Source organism: Ahaetulla prasina, chromosome 4 (genome assembly GCF_028640845.1).
Source record: "Ahaetulla prasina isolate Xishuangbanna chromosome 4, ASM2864084v1, whole genome shotgun sequence".
Taxonomy (NCBI): domain Eukaryota; kingdom Metazoa; phylum Chordata; class Lepidosauria; order Squamata; family Colubridae; genus Ahaetulla; species Ahaetulla prasina.
In genome coordinates, this window is record NC_080542.1 from 115,142,030 (window position 1) to 115,165,678 (window position 23,649).

Below are 23,649 nucleotides of genomic sequence, written 5' to 3' on the forward strand. Positions count from 1 at the left end.
AAAAACGGGGGACTTATCTGGCTCAGACGAGGTCCAGCGACACCATCCGGTCCTTCCTGAGGACAGCGGGCACGACTCGGCAAGTAATCCAAGGCCGGATGGCCCGGAGGAGGAGCTGAGAGGAACGAGCAGTCCCTCCCGTCAGCTCGACTCACTCCCAGATAATGAACTGCGCAGGTCCGGGAGAGTTAGGAAACGCCCAGCGTACCTGCGCGACTACGTAGAGAAATAATATGCTAAATGTATGCAAATATGAGTAAAGTGTTTTCTGGGAGGGAAGGAGTGTAATGTATCTTTAAAAGTTTTGGCGGGAATTAGCACGTTGCTGATTGGTTGAGGCCACCGGCCGAACTGTATATAAAGAGAGGTTTGCCCCAGTACTGGTTGCTGGGTTCACTGTATATTAAAGAGCTGTTGTCACTACCCTGGTCTCCTGCCTCGTGATTGCCCAAACTTAACACTTTCTATGTTTGGTAGTATTCTGATAACTTATGGCACTGGTCATATCACAATAAATAAAAGTAGATTTTGTTGCAACTGCTGTATCTTGTACAGGCTTGCTGGCATTCTAAAATGCTGATTTGAATAAAATTGCATATCAGATGCTAAAAAATATTAAAACTTTGTCAATGGATGATGAAAAGAGAATATGTATGAGGTGCTAAAACTTTTGGGGAACGTATTTAAAGTACTTACAACGTTAAATACTCCAAATGTTGATTTAAACGAGGACTTTGGTGTAATTTTTCTACATTTATACATAATGAAGGTCCTTCTATTTGTTCCTTATTTGTATAGTTTTTGAAGTTACTGTTAACACTGCTTAGCCGTATATGTGCCAAGAGGTTTTCTATAGACTTTGTGTGTGTGCATGTTTCTTCAGGTCAGCTTTGACCCCGTGTAAACGCCTGAAGAAGTCCCTAAACTTTCTTGGCACTGCTTTTCAGAAGTAGTTTGCAATTTCTTCCTAAGCATGTGAGAGAATGATTGGCTAAGGTCACCCAGCTGGTTTTGTGTCTGAAATGGGATTAAAATTCATGGATGCCCAGTTTCTAGTCCAATCCCTTAACCACAACATTAAATTAGCCCTTTGGTCTATATATGAATAGTCTCATATTTGCATTACTTGTGCCTTTTACAGGTACATTCAAAGCCTACTGGAACTAGTGGAATTTCAAGATAAAAAATCGGATGACCACAAAGTTCTTTCAGAGTATGTTTCTTTCTGTTATCTTTTTTCAGCAGCTTATTCTATTTTAAGTAATGGTTGGTTAATTTTGGATGATTCATATAACTTGAAACCCAGAACTTAGATTACTAATTATATTACAATGAGATACTGATGCAGGAACATAAATAATAGATCTGATATAGCAAAGATGACACTTTTAAATAAGGTATATCAACAATAAATTATGAAGTTTCAAAGTACTATTCATAGCAATCAGTTGTCTTGATTTGATATATGAGAAAGTAAACTAATGCATTTACATTTTTCGTCTGTTATGTTTTGTATAACAAACTATTTATTGCTATCTAAGAATCAACCAATGGAACAGCTTGCCTTCAGAGGTTGTGGAAGCTTCATAACTGGAAACTTTAAAGAAGAGACTAGACTGCCATCTGTCAGAAGTAGTGTAGGGTTTGCTTGGGTGGTGGGTTGGACTAGATGACTTACAAGGTCCCTTCCAACTCTGTTAATCTGTTAATATTTGTTTACTTAAATTTTAGTTTTCAGAATTTTTATATAGGTAAATATTCAGTTCTGTGTTTCTCCCAGTTTCATAGATGCCATTACTAAGATCCGAAACAGACATCACAATGTAATGCCCATGATGGCACAAGGGATATTAGAATACAGAGATTCATCTAAAATGGATTCATGCATCAATCACAATATTCAGTACTTCTTGGATCGATTTTACATGAACCGGGTATCTATTCGAATGTTAATAAACCAGCACAGTAAGTTATACTTTTATTCTTTTGACAAATCAATTTCTATAATCTATTGAAAATGTTTTGGGAAAAAACATTTCTTCAATTTCATGTCTTTATTTCAACAGCATTTATATTTGATACCAATAATGCGTGTAACCCGCAACATATTGGATGCATTGATCCTTGCTGTGATGTTGTGGATCTAGTGTATGGTATGTATAAAAAAGAACGTATTGCTCATAGTTGGCACATAGCTTGATATGTAAAGAGCAATCGTACATTGCAGTAAATTATGAATGTGGTTTGTTGCTTTTTGATTTAGCTTAGGACCATGAATATATGAAGCTATGATGGCTTTAGATCATGGTTTAGAATTTAAAAAAATCATGGCTTTATATCATGGCTTAGAATTAAATATGAATGCACTGAATTTTTTTTCCTAGGGAGTACAACAAATTTGAGAAGATGTTAAAAGATTTAGACTTCTCAGTGAAAAACTATCAATAGTTGATTAATTTAAACAACAGTGCTGCCAAAATGTCCAGTTAGTTGAACAACAGAACATAAATTAAGGTAGTTAGTTAGTCCTATATTGATATATTGACCATCATTTGTATTGTAAATGTTGTACCTTGATGAACGTATCTTTTCTTTTATGTACACTGAGAGCATATGCACCAAGAGAAATTCCTTGTGCGTCCAATTACACTTGGCCAATAAAAAATTCTATTCTATTCTATTCTATTCTATTCTATTCTATTCTATTCTATTCTATTCTATTCTATTCTATTTTTTCTATTCTATTTTATTCTATTCTAAAGACAGTTGTTTTCATTCATAAAATTTTAATTATTTAGTCAAAATCTGGAGATTGCAAATTTAGGCTACAATCTTAGTTGATTTCTGTGATACAAGAAGGTATTAGTTCATAAATAAGAACATTATGATAAAGTTTTATATACATTTACATGGTAATAAGTCTGTTCAGTTCTGTGATATTTGTTTTTTGAATAAATATATATAAACACCAGGGTAGTTATTCAGAGCTTTGGAGATAGCTGCCATCATTACCCTATTGATAAACAGCTATGCTATGCTCATCTGTATGATTCCGGAAGCAGTCAGTTTCCATGAATGTTGCCCATTTCAGTAATGGACTGGATAAGGGAGAACAAGCTTAAATTAAATCCAAAAAAGCAGAGATGCTCTAGGTATAATGAAGACACTAGACTTGGAGATTAAGATGAAGCCTGTTTTGAATGCAGTTCTAGAACCCAAAAAAGAACAAGTTTGCAGCTTGGCAATGATTCTTGAGATTGTATTTGCAAATGGTGGCCTCAATAAGCATATATCCACAAATATGGTTAACATGCTGATTATAATATTCCTTGAGCTCATCAGACTTGGTAACAGTTAACCACGTTAACCATGCCTTGGTTATAAACCATCTTGATCAAGGCAGTAGAATTACTTGAAAAGTATCTCAAAACTATAGTTGGTTGTCAGAAGTCTATTAGATGCAGACCACTACAAAGTAGTGATTGTATGATAACATTTATTGACACATAAGTTGCTGCCTGCCAGGTGCAATGTTAAATTGTTAGTGTGGTCCTTTAAAGTCCTAAATGACATAAGGCCTGAGAATCTGAAAAGGTCCTTCTCCTGCAATCAACCTGCCTCATTACTTAAATCACTAGGAATGGCTTTGTTTTGAAGATGTTGCAGCTCTCAGAAATTCAGCAGTCTGGTATACGGGAGAAGGGCTTCTTCTTCATGGCGTTCAGGATATGGAATGCTCTCCTAAGGAGATTAATGTAGTCCCATATCTCCAGTATTTAAAGAATATTTTAGTTGTTAAATTTAATAATACTGTTCATTTAATTGGACTGCACTCCTTATTGTGTTCTTCGTTGTATTTTATTTTTATAAGCACACCTTGAGTGCTTATATAAATAAAAAGGCAGTTATAAATGTAACATTTAATAAAAGAAATGTATCTTAATAGAGAAAATCTTAAATCTATTTCAATAATGTTTTAGGCCCATATAGATTTGCTGACTGTAATAAATCAATTCCTATAAATAATTGAAAATTTACACAATAAATTCGTGTAATACATATTATATAATACTGAGTTGTCTGGTGCTTAGAAAATAATACTATAACATAAAAGGTGTTTAATCTTGTTCTTAAAAATACATTTAGATGCTTTCCAGAGTTCCCAGATGCTTTGTGATCAACACTATTTTGCTTCTCCAGAGTTAAAGCTTACTCAAATAAATGGTAAGATTTTTTCTGACTGTACTAGTCTATTTCTGAAAGCTTTTCACTTTCAATAATCCTTACTGCTGTTTTTCTTATCTTCAGTAAATATGTCCTAGAATTGCTAGCGAATCACATTTTTCCTACAGATAATGCTTACATGTGCACAGCTGCATTCATTCACGTATACAGCACTGTGCCAAATAAGAAAGGACTTTGACGTGCAATTGTGCAATAGTTGGTTTCAGGGTGTACTAAAACAAAGAGAGAATAAATTCACCACTCAATATTCACTTGCAATAATCCAAGAAAAAAATTATCATGAAAGGTAGGCCAGAGGAGTTCCACAAATCTATGCAGGCAGATTATAGGGAAAGGTGTAATTTGAGAATATATAAAGATTTAGTCAGACTTAAAGTGCTAGAAAATAAAAGATGATCAATCACAGAATGCTGTGTGGGATGCACATATCTCATTGAAAAATTTCTTTGCATCAATAATAATTGTTTGGAATAAAACTTCACTAATAAAATAAAAGGTGATTTATTATGTGCTGTATATTTTTTTTTTAGCAAAAGCACCTGGAAAGCCTATTTACATAGTATATGTACCTTCGCATCTCTTTCACATGCTGTTTGAACTTTTCAAGGTTTGTAATTGGTTTTAAAAATTTTATTTTAAACGTGCATTAAAACAAAGATTGGTAATTTATTTAGCTGAAATATAATTTCCAATATCTGTGGAAAGGATATCAAATGTATGGGATGTTACAAATATAGCAACTAACAAGGTACTACAGAATTGTACCCTTCCCAACATTAGTATTCCAATAATAGTTAAAATTGAAAGAATGATGGTTAAAGCTCAAAATGGCTCTTTCTGTGCATTTAAAATAGGGTCCTGACAAGGGAGATAATTTGTTTGCCACCCATTTGCTGCTAGGCAACTCACTACCTTTGAATCTTTGTTAATAAGATAGTTTTCTTGTTAATATGACAAAAGAGTTATTACTTTATTAGTCAATTATATATGCAGTTCAGTGGTGGGTTTCACTTACCTTTGCTACCAGTTCGCTCGGGTGCATGCCACTTCTGCGCATGTGCAGAAGCTTCTGCGCATGCGCAGAGCTTATTTGATGATCTCTGGGTGGGTGGGTGGAGCCTCCTGATGTTGCTGCTACCAGTTCGCCTGAACTGGGGCGGAAGTAGCAAACCAATAGCAACCTACCACTGATGCAGTTCATTTTCGTTGTCAAAAGCAACAAATCTTAATGGAAAAGGGCAAATTTTAATATTTTAAAACATTTACGAACTAAATTAAATTCTTCTTAATTTCTGTATAGAATGCAATGAGAGCAACAGTTGAACATCAGCAAAAAAAACCTTCCCTTGATCCAATTGAGGTGACCGTTGTACTTGGAAAAGAAGACCTAACTATTAAGGTACTTTCCCTACTTGAAAGGACAGCCCACTGGGATTTGAATTACAGATTCTCCTATTTCCTCCTGTGTTGTAAACTACACTTCATGAACAGAACTTCTAAGTTTTTAGCTAAGTTGTTGACCAACGGATTCATTATATCAATCAGACTGGGTACAGTGTAAAGGCGATGTGTTTATTTGAATGTTGATTCTTTGTATTTAGCACTTTTTTATTTTATTAAGATATTTTCCTTGTATCTATTTTATTCTGGACTTTCTGTATATTCTATATTTTATATAGACTATTTTATTTTATATTTTATATGGTCATAAGTTTAATTAATCTATCCAATATTAAGATACTTATTACATTTGATATGAGAGTGAAATAAATGCATAAAATAATAAAATAAATACAATTTAATAAAATAATCTATTTTATTATTTAAAGTATTTATTTATTTATTATTTATTTATTGTTTGAATTTATATACCGCCCTATCTCCCAAAGGACTCAGGGCGGTTCACAGGCATATAAAAACATCAATATACAAATTAAAACAAAAATACCTGGCACCAATCATTTCTAATGTGCAACTAACCCTCTCCCAATGCTTGGGGAGAATCCAGGTCTTCAAAACCTTATTTATAAAACCTTACAAAAGCTAAAAGGTAACCTCCTACTGAACTTCACAAGACAGCATGTTCCATAGGTCAGTGGCTGTCATAGAAAAGACAGACTTCCTAGCTCCCATCAGATCTTTAGGTGAAGGGACTAGCAGCATGCCCATTCTATCTAACTTTGTAGGAAGGATAAATGTCCTAAGGGACATAGTCCTGCATATGGCCCTATGCTGTATAGGATATTAAAATGTGATGACCAACATCTCGAATTGCAGCTTGAAAGAAACTCTAAGTTGGAGCAACTCATGCAACAGAGGTGTTACAGGCAAACTACAGGCCCCCATTATTGTGCATACTATTACATTCTGGACCAGTTGAAGTTTCTTTCAAGAGCAGCCCTTTCTTTCAAGGGCAGCATTGTAGTAATCCAGATGCAAAGTGACCAATGCCTTAGTGACCAGGAAAGGTTGCAATTGATGCACAGACAAATCTCTGCAAAGGCCTGCCACCTGCTCCTTGAGCAGGAGCTGTGACTCCAGGAAGACCCCCAATTGTACACCATTCAGTCTGATGAAGTGTCATCCCATCCAGAGGGAAAGATGAAGAAACATTCTACCCTTGTTTACTGTTCGAAAGACCTTTTAATTTAAGTAGGCTTAATATGGAGTAAATAGATGGCTTATAGATTGCAACCAATTAGAACTAGGTAAACAACTTCCAGCCAAGTACTATTTTGGCAGAATTTCTTTTTTTAAATTAGTAAGTCTGATACAAAAAGAGTCATTAGAAAATATGATTGTTTCAACTACAAGCAATTTGTTAATTATATAGATTTTTTTTTTCTTCAACTAGATTTCTGACAGAGGTGGTGGTGTTCCACTGAGGATGATTGAAAGACTCTTCAGCTATACATATTCTACTGCCCAATTAATTAAAAGTAAAAATATAGATATTAAAATCAATTTAAAACCCTCTAAATTTAAAATCTAAAAACTAAGCCAGTCCTGCACAGATGAATAAATGTGTCTTGAGCTCATGACGGAAGGTTCAAGGTCCGGAAGTTGACGGAGTCCTGGGGAGTTCGCCCAGAGGGCGGGAGCCCCACAGAGAAGGCCCTTCCCCTGGGCGTCGCCAGACGACACTGCCTAGCTGACGGCACCCTGAGGAGTCCCTCTCTGTGAGAGCGCACGGGTCGGTGAGAGGTATCTGGTCGCAGAAGGCGGTCCCGTAGATAACCCGGCCCTATGCCATGGAGCGCTTTAAAGGTGGTCATTAAAATTTGAAGCGCACCGAAAGCCACAGGTAGCCAGTGCAGACCGCGCAGGATAGGTGTTATACGGGAGCCACGAGGGCTCCATCTATCACCCGCAGCCGCATTCTGGACTAACTGTAGCCTCCGGATGCCCTTCAAGGGAGCCCCATGTAGAGAGCGTTACAGTAATCCAGGCGAGACGTCACGAGGGCGTGAGTGACCGTGCATAGGGCCTCCCGGTCCAGAAAGGCGCAACTGGCGCACCAGGCGAACCTGGTAGAACGCTCTCCTGAGACGGCTGTCAAATGATCTTCTAGAGACAGCCGCTCATCCAGGAGGACGCTTGTTGCGCACCTTCCATCGGGGCCAATGACTCGCCACCGATGGTCAGCTGCGGATTTAGCTGACTGTACCGGGACGCCGCATCCACAGCCACTCTGTCTTGGAGGGATTGAGCTTGAGCCTGTTTCTCCCCATCCAGACCCGACGGCCTCCAGACACCGGGACAGCACTGATGGCTTCGCTGGGGTGGTCCGTGTGGAAAAGTACAGCTGGGTGTCATCCGCACAGCTGGTACCTCACACGAACCCACTGATGATCTCACCCAGCGGCTTCATATAGATGTTGAACAGAAGGCGAGAGGATCGATCCCCGCGGCACCCCACAAGTGAGGCGCCCGGGCCGACCTCTGCCCCTGTCAACACCGACTGCGACCGGTCAGAGAGATAGGAGGAGAACCACCGATAAACGGTGCCTCCCACTCCCAATCCTCTAACCGCGCAGCAGGATACCATGGTCGATGGTATCGAAAGCCGCTGAGAGGTCTAATAGGACCAGGGCAGAGGAACAACCCCTATCCTGCCCCTCCAGAGACCATCCACCAACGCGACCAAAGCCGTCTCCGTGCTGTAACCGGGTGGGAAACCGGACTGGAACGGGTCAAGATAGACAGTTTCATCCAGGTGCAAGGGAAACTGATATGCCACCATACACTCTACAACCTTCGCCGCGAAGCGAAGGTTGGAACAGACGATAATTACCTAAAACAGCGGGGACCAGGGAAGGCTTCTTGAGGAAGGGCCTCACCACCGCCTCTTTCAAGGCGGCCGGAAAGACACCCTCCACCAAAGAAGCGCTCGTAATCGCCTGGAGCCAGCCTCGTGTCACCTCCTGCGTGGCCAGCACCAACCAGGAGGGGCACGGGTCCAGTAAACACGTGGTGGCATTCAGCCTCCCCAACAACCTGTCCATGTCCTCGGGAGCGACAGGGTCAAACTCATCCCATAAAATGTCACCAAGACCACCCTCAGCCGTCTCACCCGTATCACGCAATCTTGGTCCAAACCATCCCGGTTGAACGATTTTATCGTATAGATAACCGTTAAACTCCTCAGCACGTCCCTGTAGCGGGTCATCCGCTCCCCTGGTGTAGGAGGGAGCGGGTCACCCGAAACAGGGCGGCTGGGCGGTTATCTGCCGATGCAATGAGGGAGGAGGCGAAGCTACGCCTCACCTCCCTCATTGCCACTAGGTAAGCCCTAGTATAGGACTTCACTAGTGTCCGATCAGCTTCTGAACGGCTAGACCTCCAGGAACTCTCTAGGCGTCTTCTCCGGCGCTTCATCCCTCTCAGCTCCTCAGAGAACCAAGGAGCCGGTTGGGACCTGCGCCGGGTCAGAGGCCGCAAAGGCACGACCCGGTCTAAGGCCCCCCCCCCGGCCCGCTCCCAGGCCCCAACAAGGTCCTCAGCCGAGCCGTGAGCCAGACCCTCAGGAAATGGCCCAAGCTCCGTCCGAACCCTCCGGGTCCATCAGGCGCCTGGGACGGAACCAACGTGTCGGCCCGCCTCCCCGCGGCGGTGAATGGCGGTCAGAAAGACCAGACGAAGAAGAGAGTGATCTGACCATGACAAAGGTTCAATGACTATTTCCTTTAAGTCCAGATCTCTCAACCACTGACCAGAGACAAAAATCAGGTCCAGGGTGCCACCCCCAATGTGAGTAGGGCCATCAATTACTTGGGTCAGGTCCAAGGCCGTCATGGAAGCCATGAACTCCCGAGCTGCCGTCGATGGCAGGCGGACGATGGCAAGTTAAAGTCCCCATGACTAAAAGTCTGGGGTCTCAACTGCCACCCGGCCAGCACCTCCAGGAGCTCGGGCAGGGCAGCTGTCACGCAGCAAGGAGCCAGGTACGTGATCAGCAAACCCATCTGGCACCTATGGCCCCATCTCACAAAGAGGATTCGCACCCGGCAATCTGAGGTACAGTGGTCTCCTCGGCTCTAGACTTTCTCTAATCACAACCGCCACCCCCACCCCTACCCTGGGCCTCGGCTGATGGAATGCACGGAAACCCGCGGCACATCTCAACAAGGCACACCCCTTCAGTGCCCAGCCAGGTTTCCGTAACGCCTATAAGGTCCGCAGCGCCCCCCTGAATAAGGTCGTATACTAGGGGGGCCTTATTAACCACGGACCGTGCGTTGCATAACATCAGCCAAGGCCCAGGCTCTGGGGTCATGACCATCCGGGGAACGGGAAAAGGACAGGGGATCGGGGCGCGCGACCGCTTGCAAACATCGGGTGCGCCCCCCCCAAAACGATATGATCCTCCCCTTCCGCCATATCTGCCCCTCTCACTTACCGTGGGAATCAGGCCGCCCTCACCAACAGGAACGCAATCTCCCCCCCTAACCTCCGAACCTATTAAAAAACCGTCACGAGCAGGCGCAAGGACTGGCTCCCCTCCCGACGGGCTACCCCCAACGCCCGCCTTAACCCTCCCACCCCTTAAAAAAGCCCTATCTAAAAACCCCCACAGGCTCTTTTTTTCGTGATGCCACCTCTGTGGGTCCCAAGACCCGTCATTGAGGCCGGCCCTTGATAATCTGCGGGCCATTCCTGCGGCGGGGGCACCTACAGGCGCAAGAGTTCAAGGCAGAATATCGCATAAATAAATAAGTTAAAAGCATACACAGGAGAGAGCAGGCGTGAAGTAGCAAAGTAATGTCTGGGGTGGCAAGGTGTAATGCCAAGTCCAGTGGATACCCATCTGCCAAATGTCTTCAGATGGTGGCTGGCTTAAAGCTGATACAAGATGGTATAAGTCGCAGATGCAGTCTGGTAGTAAAATGATTGTGGTTCTGAAAAGCTCAGTCCTAAAATCCGTCCTAATAGGGTGGTATTCATCTCCCCGTTAGTGGCGTCACCGATATTTCCAGAGTGGATGTTTCCTCATAAGATGTTGCAAAGTAGGGCCCCAATACCCATTCGGTCTCCAATCACCTTCGAACAGTCCCAAAATGACCATCAGCCAGCCATATAAGATGCAAGGTGACAAATGCAGCTGGCCCATGATTGCAGATGACAATGCAACTCCCAGTCCGAGAAGAAGCAGGCCCGCTTAGGCCTAACCAGGCCAAACTGGGCCAGGACACCTCCGGTGGGGGCCACAAGAGGGATCTATCACAGCCCTTCACCCTAGGCCCTAGAGCCTAGGCCCCTCCGCCAAGTCCAAAGGGGGGTCAGGGGAAATCAAGAAGAGCTGGAGAGCCCAGAAGACATCCGAAGACGCCAGATGCCAGAAAAGCGATGAAACGATGAAACGATGAAACGGGGGGGGAAACCCAGCTGCGGCTTCCCCAACCACCAAATCCAAGCCGCAGCCTCGTCCGTAGCCCAGAGGCCGCCATCCGCGGCTCGCCCATCCCCCGGCCTCGTTCCCGGCAGCCGGGGGTCCAAAGAGGCTCCCAGACCTCTCCCCCGGCTGCCCGAGAGATGACATACCGGGTCTGGGGCGAAACTGCTTGGCAGGCCCTCTGGGTGCCGGCGTCCTTCCTCCAGGCCTCGCTGTTTCCTTCCTCGGCTCCCGCCCGGCCGAATAATAAAATGGCCGCCGTTCGCAGCCCCGCCCTTCCCGGCTTCGGTCCCGGCAGCCGTGGGTCCAAGGAAGTCCCAAGACCCCTCTCACGGCTGCTCAGGTGGTGCTACACCTAACCGGGGGGCGCAGGCTGCTCGGCAGACCGCCTGGGCGTCGCCATCCCCCACTTCACCAAGTCGTCGTCCTCCTGATCTCCCGGTTATGCAGCCATCTTGCGCATGCGCAGAGCCTATTTATATAGCTATCCATCTTTCAACTAACTCTGGGTATCTCCCAATCAAAAATCCAATACATAAAGTATATAATTACTTAAAACTTTAAAATTCAACTAATTAAAACAAAAATACCTGGCACCAATCATTTCTAATGTGCAACTAACCCTCTCCCAATGCTTGGGGAGAATCCAGGTCTTCAAAACCTTATTTATAAAACCTTACAAAAGCTAAAAGGTAACCTCCTACTGAACTTCACAAGACAGCATGTTCCATAGGTCAGTGGCTGTCATAGAAAAGACAGACTTCCTAGCTCCCATCAGATCTTTAGGTGAAGGGACTAGCAGCATGCCCATTCTATCTAACTTTGTAGGAAGGATAAATGTCCTAAGGGACATAGTCCTGCATATGGCCCTATGCTGTATAGGATATTAAAATGTGATGACCAACATCTCGAATTGCAGCTTGAAAGAAACTCTAAGTTGGAGCAACTCATGCAACAGAGGTGTTACAGGCAAAACTACAGGCCCCCATTATTGTGCATACTATTACATTCTGGACCAGTTGAAGTTTCTTTCAAGAGCAGCCCTTTCTTTCAAGGGCAGCATTGTAGTAATCCAGATGCAAAGTGACCAATGCCTTAGTGACCAGGAAAGGTTGCAATTGATGCACAGACAAATCTCTGCAAAGGCCTGCCACCTGCTCCTTGAGCAGGAGCTGTGACTCCAGGAAGACCCCCAATTGTACACCATTCAGTCTGATGAAGTGTCATCCCATCCAGAGGGAAAGATGAAGAAACATTCTACCCTTGTTTACTGTTCGAAAGACCTTTTAATTTAAGTAGGCTTAATATGGAGTAAATAGATGGCTTATAGATTGCAACCAATTAGAACTAGGTAAACAACTTCCAGCCAAGTACTATTTTGGCAGAATTTCTTTTTTTAAATTAGTAAGTCTGATACAAAAAGAGTCATTAGAAAATATGATTGTTTCAACTACAAGCAATTTGTTAATTATATAGATTTTTTTTTTCTTCAACTAGATTTCTGACAGAGGTGGTGGTGTTCCACTGAGGATGATTGAAAGACTCTTCAGCTATACATATTCTACTGCACCAAAGCCTGTGATGGATAACAAAAATACTCCTATGGTAAGAGACAAAATTATAAGACTTCTGATACATAAAATCAGTAGGCCATTGACAATCTTGGCATTATTTTATAGACATAGGGACAAGTGAGACATGGGGATGCTTCTAGCTGGGAAGGCTTTGTATCAAATGACTGCATTATTCCTTGCAGTGATTACTAGGGATTCCAAGAGAACTTCTCATTGAGAATTTGTGATAAACTACATATTCATGAAATTAGGGGTCTCCCAAGATTGAATGCTCTGCCATATATAAGCTCCTTCCAGATAGGATCTTGAAGTCATGAGTTCTAGCCTAACCATTTCTATGAAATCTTGATATTTTTATGGGGAGAAAATATTCTCCAACACCCTATTTTAAAAGATAGGGAAAATGTGATATGTGCAGAAGAAATTAAATCTAATTCAACATAGCCTTTAAAATGCAAAACTAGAAACATTCCTTTCACACTTCCTTTTCAACATTGTTTTATTATTCCATAGAATATTTAGCAAGTATTTAAAATTAAAATAGCCTCTGTTCTACATGTATGGAAGATAAGATTTTCATTTAGACCTTTAACCACTAAGCTACCTGAATTGAATACAATTTAAAATAAAAGAGATTAATTTCAATTAATGAAAAATACTTTATTTCTTTTTAGGCTGGATTTGGTTATGGATTACCTATTTCTCGTCTTTACGCTAAATACTTTCATGGAGATCTCAATCTGTACTCTATTTCGGGGTATGGAACAGAAGCTGTTATCCACCTAAAGGTATGTTCTGTAGTTTTATTTCTCCTTTCAAATGTGGTAGTCTGTTTTCAGATGCTTTTTTATTTGGCTAGTAATTTATGCATTGTCCTTTTAAAAAATAATGTTTATAATTTGTGCAATTTAATTTATTTATTAAATTTGTTTGCTGTCCATCTTGCTCAGAGACAACAACGATCCTTGGCAGAATATATTTTTGTTGTTGTTAGTTGCAAAGTCGTGTCCGACCCATCGCGATCCTATGAACAACGTTCCTCCAGGCCTTCCTGTCCTCTACCATCCTCTGGAGTCCATTTAAACGCATGCCTACTGCTTCAGTGACTCCATCCAGCCACCTCGTTCTCTGTTATCCCCTTCTTCTTTTGCCCTCAATCTTTCCCAGCATTAGGCTCTTCTCCAGTGAGTCCTTCTTTCTCATTAGGTGGCCAAAGTATTTCAGTTGCATCTTCAGGATCTGGCCTTCTAAAGAGCAGTCAGGGTTGATCTCCTCTAGGACTGACTTGTTTGTTCGCCTTGCAGTCCAAGGGACTCGCAGGAGTCTTCTCCTATATATTTTTATTCTCCTATATATTTTTATTCTGTTTAAATTTGGGCAAATGATTTATTGTTTGTTGTATTATTGGTTAGATTATGAACTGTTTTGATACAGAATTATGCTGATTTGTGTTCAAGATTTGACTTGAAAAAGCAGAGTAAAATGTTTATTAAGTCTGGGTATACTATTTACTATAAACAAAATTCTATCTCCTAAAGATAATTTGGCTTTTTAAAAAAATATAAAATAAATCAGGCTTTTCAAATCAGCTATATCAATTAATACCACATATATCAGCTATTCTGTCTGGAAGACAGAAATAAAAAAATGAATAAAGTCTTGCAAAACATGAAAACAAGAATTTTTAAACTAGTAGAATATTATCGCATAGTTAAATCTATCCATTGTATATATATATATGCAAATTGTGGCAAAATAATTTTATCTCTAAATAGTAACAACTGTATTTATATTTTTAACTTTTCAGGCACTTTCTGCAGAATCTATAGAGAAGCTTCCTGTTTTCAATAAATCTGCATGTAAACATTATCAGACCTCTGTAGAAGCAGATGACTGGTGTGTTCCTAGGCAAAAAACAAATTCATCAACACAGAATGTTGTTGTGTGAAGAGTACATTTGTCCAACACATTGAGATGGGATCAAATCACAGTTTCAAAAGGAATTAATGACGTAAATTACTTGAAGTCACTACTGTTCAACACAAAGACTTAAATGAGATGAAAAAAATTATACTGAATGGATGCTACCCATGCTGTGTGCAATGTAAACTATTAGGAGAATTAAAGGGATAGAGTAGTGCACATATTGGTGGTCTTGAAGTTTAGATTAACACTCCAAAATTCTAAAGTTTTCAGATTCCTGTGTTTTGAAAAAAAAAGTAGCTATATGGCTTCTAGCTGTATCTATATTGAAGGAAATGTAAAACCATGAAGGAATTTCAAAGGAACTGAAATGAATAGAATTAGGTCATCCGTTAATTGAATAGGATATGAGGCTATCAGTAAAAACTTTTATGAATGGAATTGTTTATGCAACTGTCAAGTTGAAATTATTTCACAATATGGATTTAGGTTGTATTTGATATTTAATCTGACAGCCTCCTTCTGTACTTCAAATAAAATGCAACTTTAAAAATATATTAGTAATTTATTGGAGGTCTTTCATAAGGGTGTAATGATCAATAGACTTGCGGAGGATATAATACCTACATTTTTAAGAATTTAGGAAATACATTAACTGAGACACAAGAAAAATAATTATCCATGCAGCAGCTAAGAGTAACAATGGTAGAATATTTTGTGAAGAATTGATTGTAAAAATACTTCATTGTAAGGAATTGGTGCTCCTTAAAACCGGGAATCTATTAAGGGCCCAGCTAGTACCAATATAAATTATCTTGCCTTTTCTTTTTAGGTAGAATAATCTTAATACATTTTAAGGGATTATTGTGACAATTTTGCATCCATTCTTATTTATAGCAGTTTTATCAGTGCTGTTTTTGCTAATTGCCACTTTTTCATGGATTCCAAATTCATATGAATAAGCAATCCCAGCTATATGAAGCTATCATGTGCAGTTGGTACAGTGCCAACAAAGGTTTAGCAGTTAACATTGATGAAATATTGAATGTTTTCTGCTGAAAATATAAGCTTGGAAAATACTGAATGTTATGTTAACTATTATTAGATCCTAATCATGAAAAAGAAATCTAATTGTTATGCTAATGGAAAGTGCATATTTGGTAGTCTGAGTACATTAAAGATACTCTGATGAGATATTTATGTACTGCTTGAGTACCATGTTCTGGTGGGTATCACAAATGGTATCAAAATAATAACAGTAGTACAGATGTTAATTCAATTTTGGCTGTTACAATAATACTTGTTACTATGATACACTTGTGTACTTTGACCAATATAGTACATACCACAAAGAGTTGCTGTGCTAATATTGCTGCTGATCTGCTCCACAATCTTTACAGAGGACCTGAAGACTGCATGGAATAGGGAATCGGCCAGAGCCTTTAACAAGATTCTGCCAATACGCAAAATCCCCATGATTTATGGAGGGGATAAGGGAGCTGAAAAGGGTCAACAATCTGGTAGGAACAGGATGGATGTGGTACATCTAACCTTATCTTTCTTGGTAGCTTTCGATTCTATCAACCATGGCATTCCTTTGGGGACAATTTAGGGAGTTGGGGGGGGTAGAACAGTTTGTGCTACATCAACTCCTTTCTCTGAGGATTGGTGTTGATAGGGAGTGAAAGATCCATTTAAGGACACTGTTTTGTGGGATGCCACAGGGTTCGGTTCTCTCTCCAGTCCTTATAACATCAAATGCTAACTGAGATCTTCTGTCACCATGCGATGAAATATCACTAATACGCTAATAATACCCACTTATAAATTTCTATCCTGGGATAAGTAGGTGATGTGATTGATGTTATTCTTCACTGCCTAGAAGCTATGGTAGCCTGGATGGGGAACAAAAGACTTCAACTGAACCCTGGAAAGATAGAGTAGCTATGGGTAGGTCCCTCTATAATCCAGGAAGTTATCATTTTGGGTGGATAGTTAAGTACTGACAGACATGGTACTTAACCCAGTACCTCCAGGACTCACACTCCTGCTCAAACAGCAGGTGGCAGCCATGGCTAGGAAGACCTTTGCTCAAGTTTATGTTGTGGGAAAGTTATGCCCTTTCCTGGATAGGAAGGCTCTCTGCTTGGTCATTCATGTCCTGGTCAACTCCTGTTTAGATAATTGCATAGCACTGAACCATTGAAAAATAGCCAGAAGCTTGCTCTAGTACAGAATGCATGAGCAAGTTTAGATGCCCAAAAAGAATGCGTGTAATACCTTTGCTCTATGTATTGTATTAGGTACCAGTTTGCTTCCAATACAATTGAAGGTATTACAAGTAGTTATGACCTATAAAGCCCTACATGGCCTGGGTCAGGCTCCTATGGAAGTATTCTTATACCAGTGGTGGGATTCAAGTAATTTAACAACCGGTTCTCTGCCCTAATGATTTCTTCCAATAACCAATTTACCAAACTGCTCAGAAAGTTAACAACCGGTTCTCCCGAAGTGGTGCGAACTGGCTGAATCCCACCACTGTCTTATACCATCCGGTACGGTGGGGGAGATATATTGCAGATATGTCCATCAATTAAAGAACTTTGACTGGTGGGGTCCAGAAAGAAAGCCTTCCCTGCTGTTGCTCCCACCCTCTGAAATATCCCCCCCCTCCAAAGGTGAGGTAGGTCAGCACTATTCTGGCCTTCTGAAAAAGAGTTAAAACATTGTTCTGTGGGGACCCAAAGGAACACAGGACTGGCTGGTGCCTTGAAAGCCCTCCCTTAGCCTTTTAATTAATTTTAACACTTTTTTTAATCATCCTTGCCTCTTTTTAAATTTGTTAATTTTTATATACTGTTTTTATATTTTAATACTTTGTTGCACACCATCTGAGAAAGATGTTTGGTTTAAAAAATGTGAAAATTAAAAATAAACTTTAAAACAAACATTGTCTATCCATGTACTGCCTCTGCAAAATTACTAGAGGTGTGGTTTTGTTTTGTTGCAATCTGTCTTTCTAAGTTACTGAATACTTTAAAGAACTTGTATTGGACTGGAACAAACATGAGCACACTTAACAAAAATGTTTTTGAGCAAAATAAAGTTGAATGCTATTTTGTATACAACACATTTAACAAAAGCCTGCAGAATGTGAGAAACCTAAGTGTTTTTAATTTTAGAATGAATCATTTCTGTCACAATTTACATTTTGGAACAGGTCACTTGAAATACACTATGCTTATAATAAAATATTTTTTAAAATATTGCTGGACTCTGTATTTCATAAAATGTAGATGCGTCTATCTGCTATGCTGTTCATAAAATATATTTATTTGTTCTACAGTCTATTCCTATTTTGTACCTCACACTACGATTGTTGTTCTGATATTTCAGCTCTTAGGCCTGGAGACTAAAACATACGAAGAACAGTTGCAGGATTTTGCCTTTTCTGGAGAAAAAAAGGACTAGGGGTGACATGATAGCATTATTCCAATATTTGAGGGGCTGCCTCAAAGAAGAGGGAGTCAACTTACTTTCCAAAGCACCAGAGGGCAGGACAAGAAACAATGGATGGAAAATAACCAAGGAGAGAAGCAACCTGGAATTGAGAAACTTCCTACCATGATATCCTCCAAATGGTATCCTCCAAATTTGGATTTAACTATAATTCCCCAGTAACACAGCCATATCTACTTAGATATATACAAACTAAAGCTGAATTGATTTTGAAGGGAGAGACTGGAACAAGTTGATATAAAAAATTGATATATAGAAGATAAGATAAAAATTGATATATAGAAGATAAGAATTATAATCTTGGAATGATGAAAAGATAAATACCAAGCCATCAAATAATAGAAATGGTAGTTTTCACTGGAAAAACTTAGTAAATGTATACCATATGAACAATATTATTTAGATTATATAATACAGCTATCATCTTGGAAAGGCCTGTAAAGTGTTCTTGTGCTTCTGTGCTTTTCATATAGTACAGGGGTGTCAAACTCAAAGCCCGGGGCTGGATCCAGCCCACGAGGTGCTTAGATCTGGCTTGTGGGGTTGCCCTAGAAACAGCAAAGGACTGGCCCGCAGTGCCTCTGCCAGTGAAAACGGAGCTCAGGAGGCTGTGTGTAGCCTTCCCAGGCTGTTTTCAGCCGGGACAGCCTCTTGCAGCTCTCTGCCAGCGAAAACAGATTCTTTTTATCTCGTTTTCACTGGCAGAGGGCTTCAAGAAACTGTCCTGGCTGAAAACAGGGCCCAGGGCCCACACATGGCCCCCTGAGCTCCATTTTTGCTGCAGAAGGCCATGCCCATCCCAACCCCCAGTCGCCCCCCTTTTTAAAAGTTAAGCAAATATTAATCCATCTGATTTTTTTAGTTCACTGTTTCGATCTTGAAATGCTTTACAAACATTTTAAAAAAGCAATGTGGGAAGGGTCTACACATAAACATGTAAACATCCAAATGTGCTTTGTGGCTTTGAATTTGATGGTATATTTTATAAACCCCACCAAAAAGATTTCTTTGGTTAAGCAAATTGGAATTATCACAGTATATAAACCTAACCACTGATTTAACAGAGAAACAGATGAAACTATATAGTCCTGCTGACTGCAAAACACGACATACCACTGAAAACTTTGGCTTTCCCTGAGAAGGAGAAGAATAAGGAAATCAGGAGGAAAAGAAATAACCCATTTTGTCCTTGGAAATACTTTATATCAGTTAGAAAAAAAACTATCCCACAGCTTTAAATATCTGAAATTCTGAGTATGCTGGAATCCAGAATCAATTTGTGTTGCTAAAATCTCTATCACAGTGCCTTGCCCCAGAGAAGTGCAGTAGCAATAGGAATCCTGCCTTTGTAGGGAAACAGGAGGAGAGGACTTCATTGCAGTTGTACCACTTCTATTTATGTTGCACACAGCCAAGCTTTATGAAAAGGATTAAGTGTTTCCTAATGCTTGACAATACAGGAACCATTTGTAAAAAAGCTGGAAGATTATTCCAACTGTTTTGAGGCTGTAAGCTTTCAAAAACAGAGAGTTAAGCCTGCCTCCCATAGGTTCGTCTTAGCTCTAGACAACTTGAAATGAATTGACAGGTTTAAATAAAGGGCGGATCAGCTGCAGACACTTTTGGATGAACAGGAGTTGGGGAGGTCATGTTCCAAACAACAAAGATGTAAATATAAAGGTTACCAAGCTGTTAAAAATAACCTTCAGGCAAACTAAATTGGTTCTCAGTCAGTAAGTATTGCTTCTTGTTCTTCTTCTTTTGCTTACAAATTTTCCATTCCTTATTTAGGGAAGGTTTTTAATGCTAAGTAAACATATACTATATTACTTCTGTCGGAGACAGATAATCTGCACTTTTCTTTCCTTCCTTTCTGTTTTTTAAATGTTTTCTTGGCATTGTTCTTCCATTCTCACAAGTCTGTTGGCTGTTAGCTGAGAGAACAACATGTACCCTGCTACCAGTTACACAGACAATTAAAAAAAAACATGTTTATGTGCAGCAGTGACAAAGGGTAAATTGTGAAGTGGCATCCCCACCCTCCAAGCCACATGGTGGAGCTCTTTGAAGTGAAAACCGAAGAACATTTCAATGAAAGTCAGATTTGACTCTAAACATTTGCATCTGTCAGCAGGTTGATTTCTTAATCTGAGAAGAGTGAGATTATTTTACATAATTTTATTTGGTTTTATATAAAGTGATGAACCTATATATTTTTTACTTTGCTGATAGTTACAGAAGCAGTCAGTAATGGATCTGTATCTTCAGCCTAGCATTTCCCCCTCCCTATAATTTGTTAGTTACATGCACATTTGCTCACAAGGAAACAAATCATGTTTAATGTGTTACTGCAGCAGCCAAACAGAGACGGGCTGATATATGTATAAACCCAGTCTAGGATATTTAATGTTTTTCAATGCAGATATCTGGCCAGAAAAAATTCATATGATCACTAGAAGGTAGCAAAGAGAAAATGCTAACTCTGTAGAAGAGGAACAGACAGAGCCTGGGGGTGAAATTAAGAGAGGACAAGCCTAGATTCATAATGTGCCCACAAATGCTGCAAATCCAAACCCCTTGAATTGTATTAACTCTTATCTAGTGCCAATATAGTCTTGACCATTAGTTGACCAGATTCTTATGTATAGGCTTGAGAAATAAATCTTATCAACTTGAATTTATGTGAGATCCTGATTCTTCATGCTTGAATCTGGTCAATTCACTTTAAAACTTTTCACCTGATTATATAATCCAGTTCTTGCAGGTCTGGATGGGTGATCTCGAAGAACCCCACCAGGTATTCCATCCCTGTTTGCAGTGATGGGATTTAAATAATTTAACAACCAGTTCTCTGCCCTAATGACTGAGTGGGAGTGGCCATGGTGGGCATGGCCAGGGGGTGTGAAAGGCAGCACTTCCTGCACCCCCCTGAGAACAAAAATAGGCTGGGACAGAACACACTGCTTCCCCTGTGGCCCATTTTGGGCCTAGGAGGCCTCCCTGAACCCTCCTGGGAGTGAAAACAGGCAGTAGGGAGACGCCGCTCCCCCGCACCCTGTTTTGGACCTAGAAGGCTTCCCTGCATTTATCTGGGAGCCAAAATGGGGACCAGAAGGGGCAAGGCAGGGAGGGGAGGGGCCAGCTAGCAATTTAACTATGGTTCGTCCGAATCGGCCTGAACTGGCTGAATCCCACCACTGTCTATTTGCGATGGAGTAGGGGTCTTGAAAAATAAGGACAGAATTATGGCTCCCCTACCTTTGAGAGAAGAGATTTGCATCTTTGCCACAATAACTAAACACTGGGGAAGTTTTCAAAATGATACACAGAACATTTAAAGACTTCTAGAAGTCATCTAAGATGGCAGCAGACAACTGCCATCTTAGATAACTGCCATCTTATTCCATAGCAACAAGCCCATGGAAGCGGTGGCGGGGGGGGAGTTGGAGGGGAGAAGGATGTAGAAAAAGACCTGGCAGACCATGGGGGTAGAACCAAGAGAGGCCTCAGCTTTACATGTCCTAGTAAAGATTCCCCTAGCGTCAACTTAATATTGATCATTACTTGTCCAGATTCTTGTGTATAGGCTTGAACAATAAATCATCTGAACCGGAACTTAATATGATTTTGATTTTTCACACCTGACAATTCTTCCCAATCTCCATGTGGACTTTTGCATTTTAGATATGGTGGCTTATTGGTTTGCCTAGTTCCCAAGTAATATTAAGCCACAATAGATGGATCCATATAATACATTATATTAAAAGCTTAGAACAATTGTATTATTCTTCATCTGTTAATTTTACAGAATTTTTAAATATTCTCACAACATATACAATTTGCATCTAATGGTAAACCATTAATTATAGTTTATTGAATAAATTCAATTTGACTGGGTTCATATAATCCAGTTACGTTATAGTCCAGTTAAGTTTTGATATCATAGTTAAAATCTACAACAACAACAACAACAACAACAACAACAACAACAATAATATTTTAATTTGTATACCGCCCTTCTCCCGAAGGACTCAGGGCGGTTTACAGCCAAATAAAATAACAATCAAGACACATACAATACAACTAAAAACAATAATTAAAAAACTTATTTAAATTTGGCCCAAGTTTTAAAATACATTCAAACCCTATAAAACTAATTAGAATTTAAAACCCATAAAATCATCTAAAAGATTAAAATTCAAGCCAGTCCTGCATGAGAGAATAGATATGTCTTAAGTTCATGGCAAAAGGTCCGAAGGTCAGGTAGCTGTCGAAGTCCAGGGGGAAGTTCGTTCCACAGGGTGGGAGCCCCCACAGAGAAGGCCCTTCCCCTGGGGGCCGCCAGCCGACATTGCTTGGCTGACGGCACCCTAAAGAGTCCCTCTCTGTGAGAGCGCACGGGTCGATGGGAGGCACAAGGTGGCAGTAGGCGGTCCTGTAAATAACCCGTTCCTAAGCCATGGAGCTCTTTAAAGGTGGTAACCAACACCTTGAAGCGCACCCGGAAGACCACAGGCAGCCAGTGCAGTCTGCGCAGGATAGGTGTTATATGGGAGCTCCGAACCGCTCCCTCTATCACCCGCGCAGCTGCATTCTGGACTAACTGGAGCCTCTGGGTGCTCTTCAAGGGGAGCCCCATGTAGAGAGCATTGCAATAGTCCAGGCGAGAGGTAACCAGAGCATGAGTGACTGTGCATAAGGAATCCCGGTCCAGAAAGGGGCGCAACTGGCGAATCAGGTGAACCTGATGAAAAGCTCTCCTGGAGACGGTCGTCAGATGTTCTTCAAAGGACAACCAACCATCCAGGAGAATGCCTAGGTAGCGCACTCTCTCCATCGGGGCCAGTGACTCTCCCCCAACAGTCAGCCGCAATTGCAACTGACTGTACCGGGATGCCGGCATCCACAGCCACTCCGTCTTGGAAGGGTTGAGCTTGAGCCTGTTTCTCCCCATCCAGACCGGTACGGCTTCCAGACACTGGGACAGCAATTCGACAGCTTCATTGGGGTCGCCTGGGGTGGAAAAGTACAGCTGCGTATCGTCAGCGTACAGTTGGTAACTCACCCCAAAGCCACTGATGAACTCACCCAGCGGCTTCATATAGACGTTGAACAGGAGGGGTGAGAGGATCGACCGCTGGGGCACCCCATACATGAGGCACCTCGTAGTCGATCTCTGCCCCCCTGCCAAAACCGTCTGCGACCGGTCAGAGAGATAGGAGGAGAACCACCGCAAAACAGTGCCTCCCACTCCCAAACCCTCCAACCGGCACAGCAAGATACCATGGTCGATGGTATCAAAAGCCGCTGAGAGATCTAACAGGACCAGGGCAGAGAAATAACCCCTGTCCCAGGCCCTCCAGATATCATCAACCAACACGACCAAAGCTGTCTCGGTGCTGTATCCAGGCCGAAAGCCGGACTGGAACGGGTCTAGATAGACCGTTTCATCCAGGAACTGGGGTAGCTGACGTGCCACCACACTCTCTACAACCT

The 23,649-nt window shown here is 41.2% G+C and overlaps 1 protein-coding gene across 2 annotated transcripts in view; it reads left to right on the top strand.

Moving 5' to 3' along the window:
- Positions 1-23,649, top strand: part of PDK4 (pyruvate dehydrogenase kinase 4) — a 39,058-nt gene that overhangs the window by 7,609 nt on the left and 7,800 nt on the right. Inside the window, exons 3-12 of one of the 2 annotated variants that reach the window (XR_009155058.1) lie at positions 1,142-1,213; positions 1,781-1,965; positions 2,067-2,153; positions 4,147-4,224; positions 4,776-4,852; positions 5,546-5,644; positions 12,635-12,742; positions 13,386-13,499; positions 14,519-16,154; positions 18,031-19,886. Coding sequence is in view for 1 of the 2 variants with exons in the window: in XM_058182890.1 (XP_058038873.1) it covers positions 1,142-1,213; positions 1,781-1,965; positions 2,067-2,153; positions 4,147-4,224; positions 4,776-4,852; positions 5,546-5,644; positions 12,635-12,742; positions 13,386-13,499; positions 14,519-14,659 (961 nt within the window). In the remaining variant the exon portion in view is untranslated. Of the gene's footprint in view, positions 1-1,141; positions 1,214-1,780; positions 1,966-2,066; positions 2,154-4,146; positions 4,225-4,775; positions 4,853-5,545; positions 5,645-12,634; positions 12,743-13,385; positions 13,500-14,518; positions 17,886-18,030; positions 19,887-23,649 lie in introns of those variants that run through there. The other variant, XM_058182890.1, reaches the window with a different exon arrangement.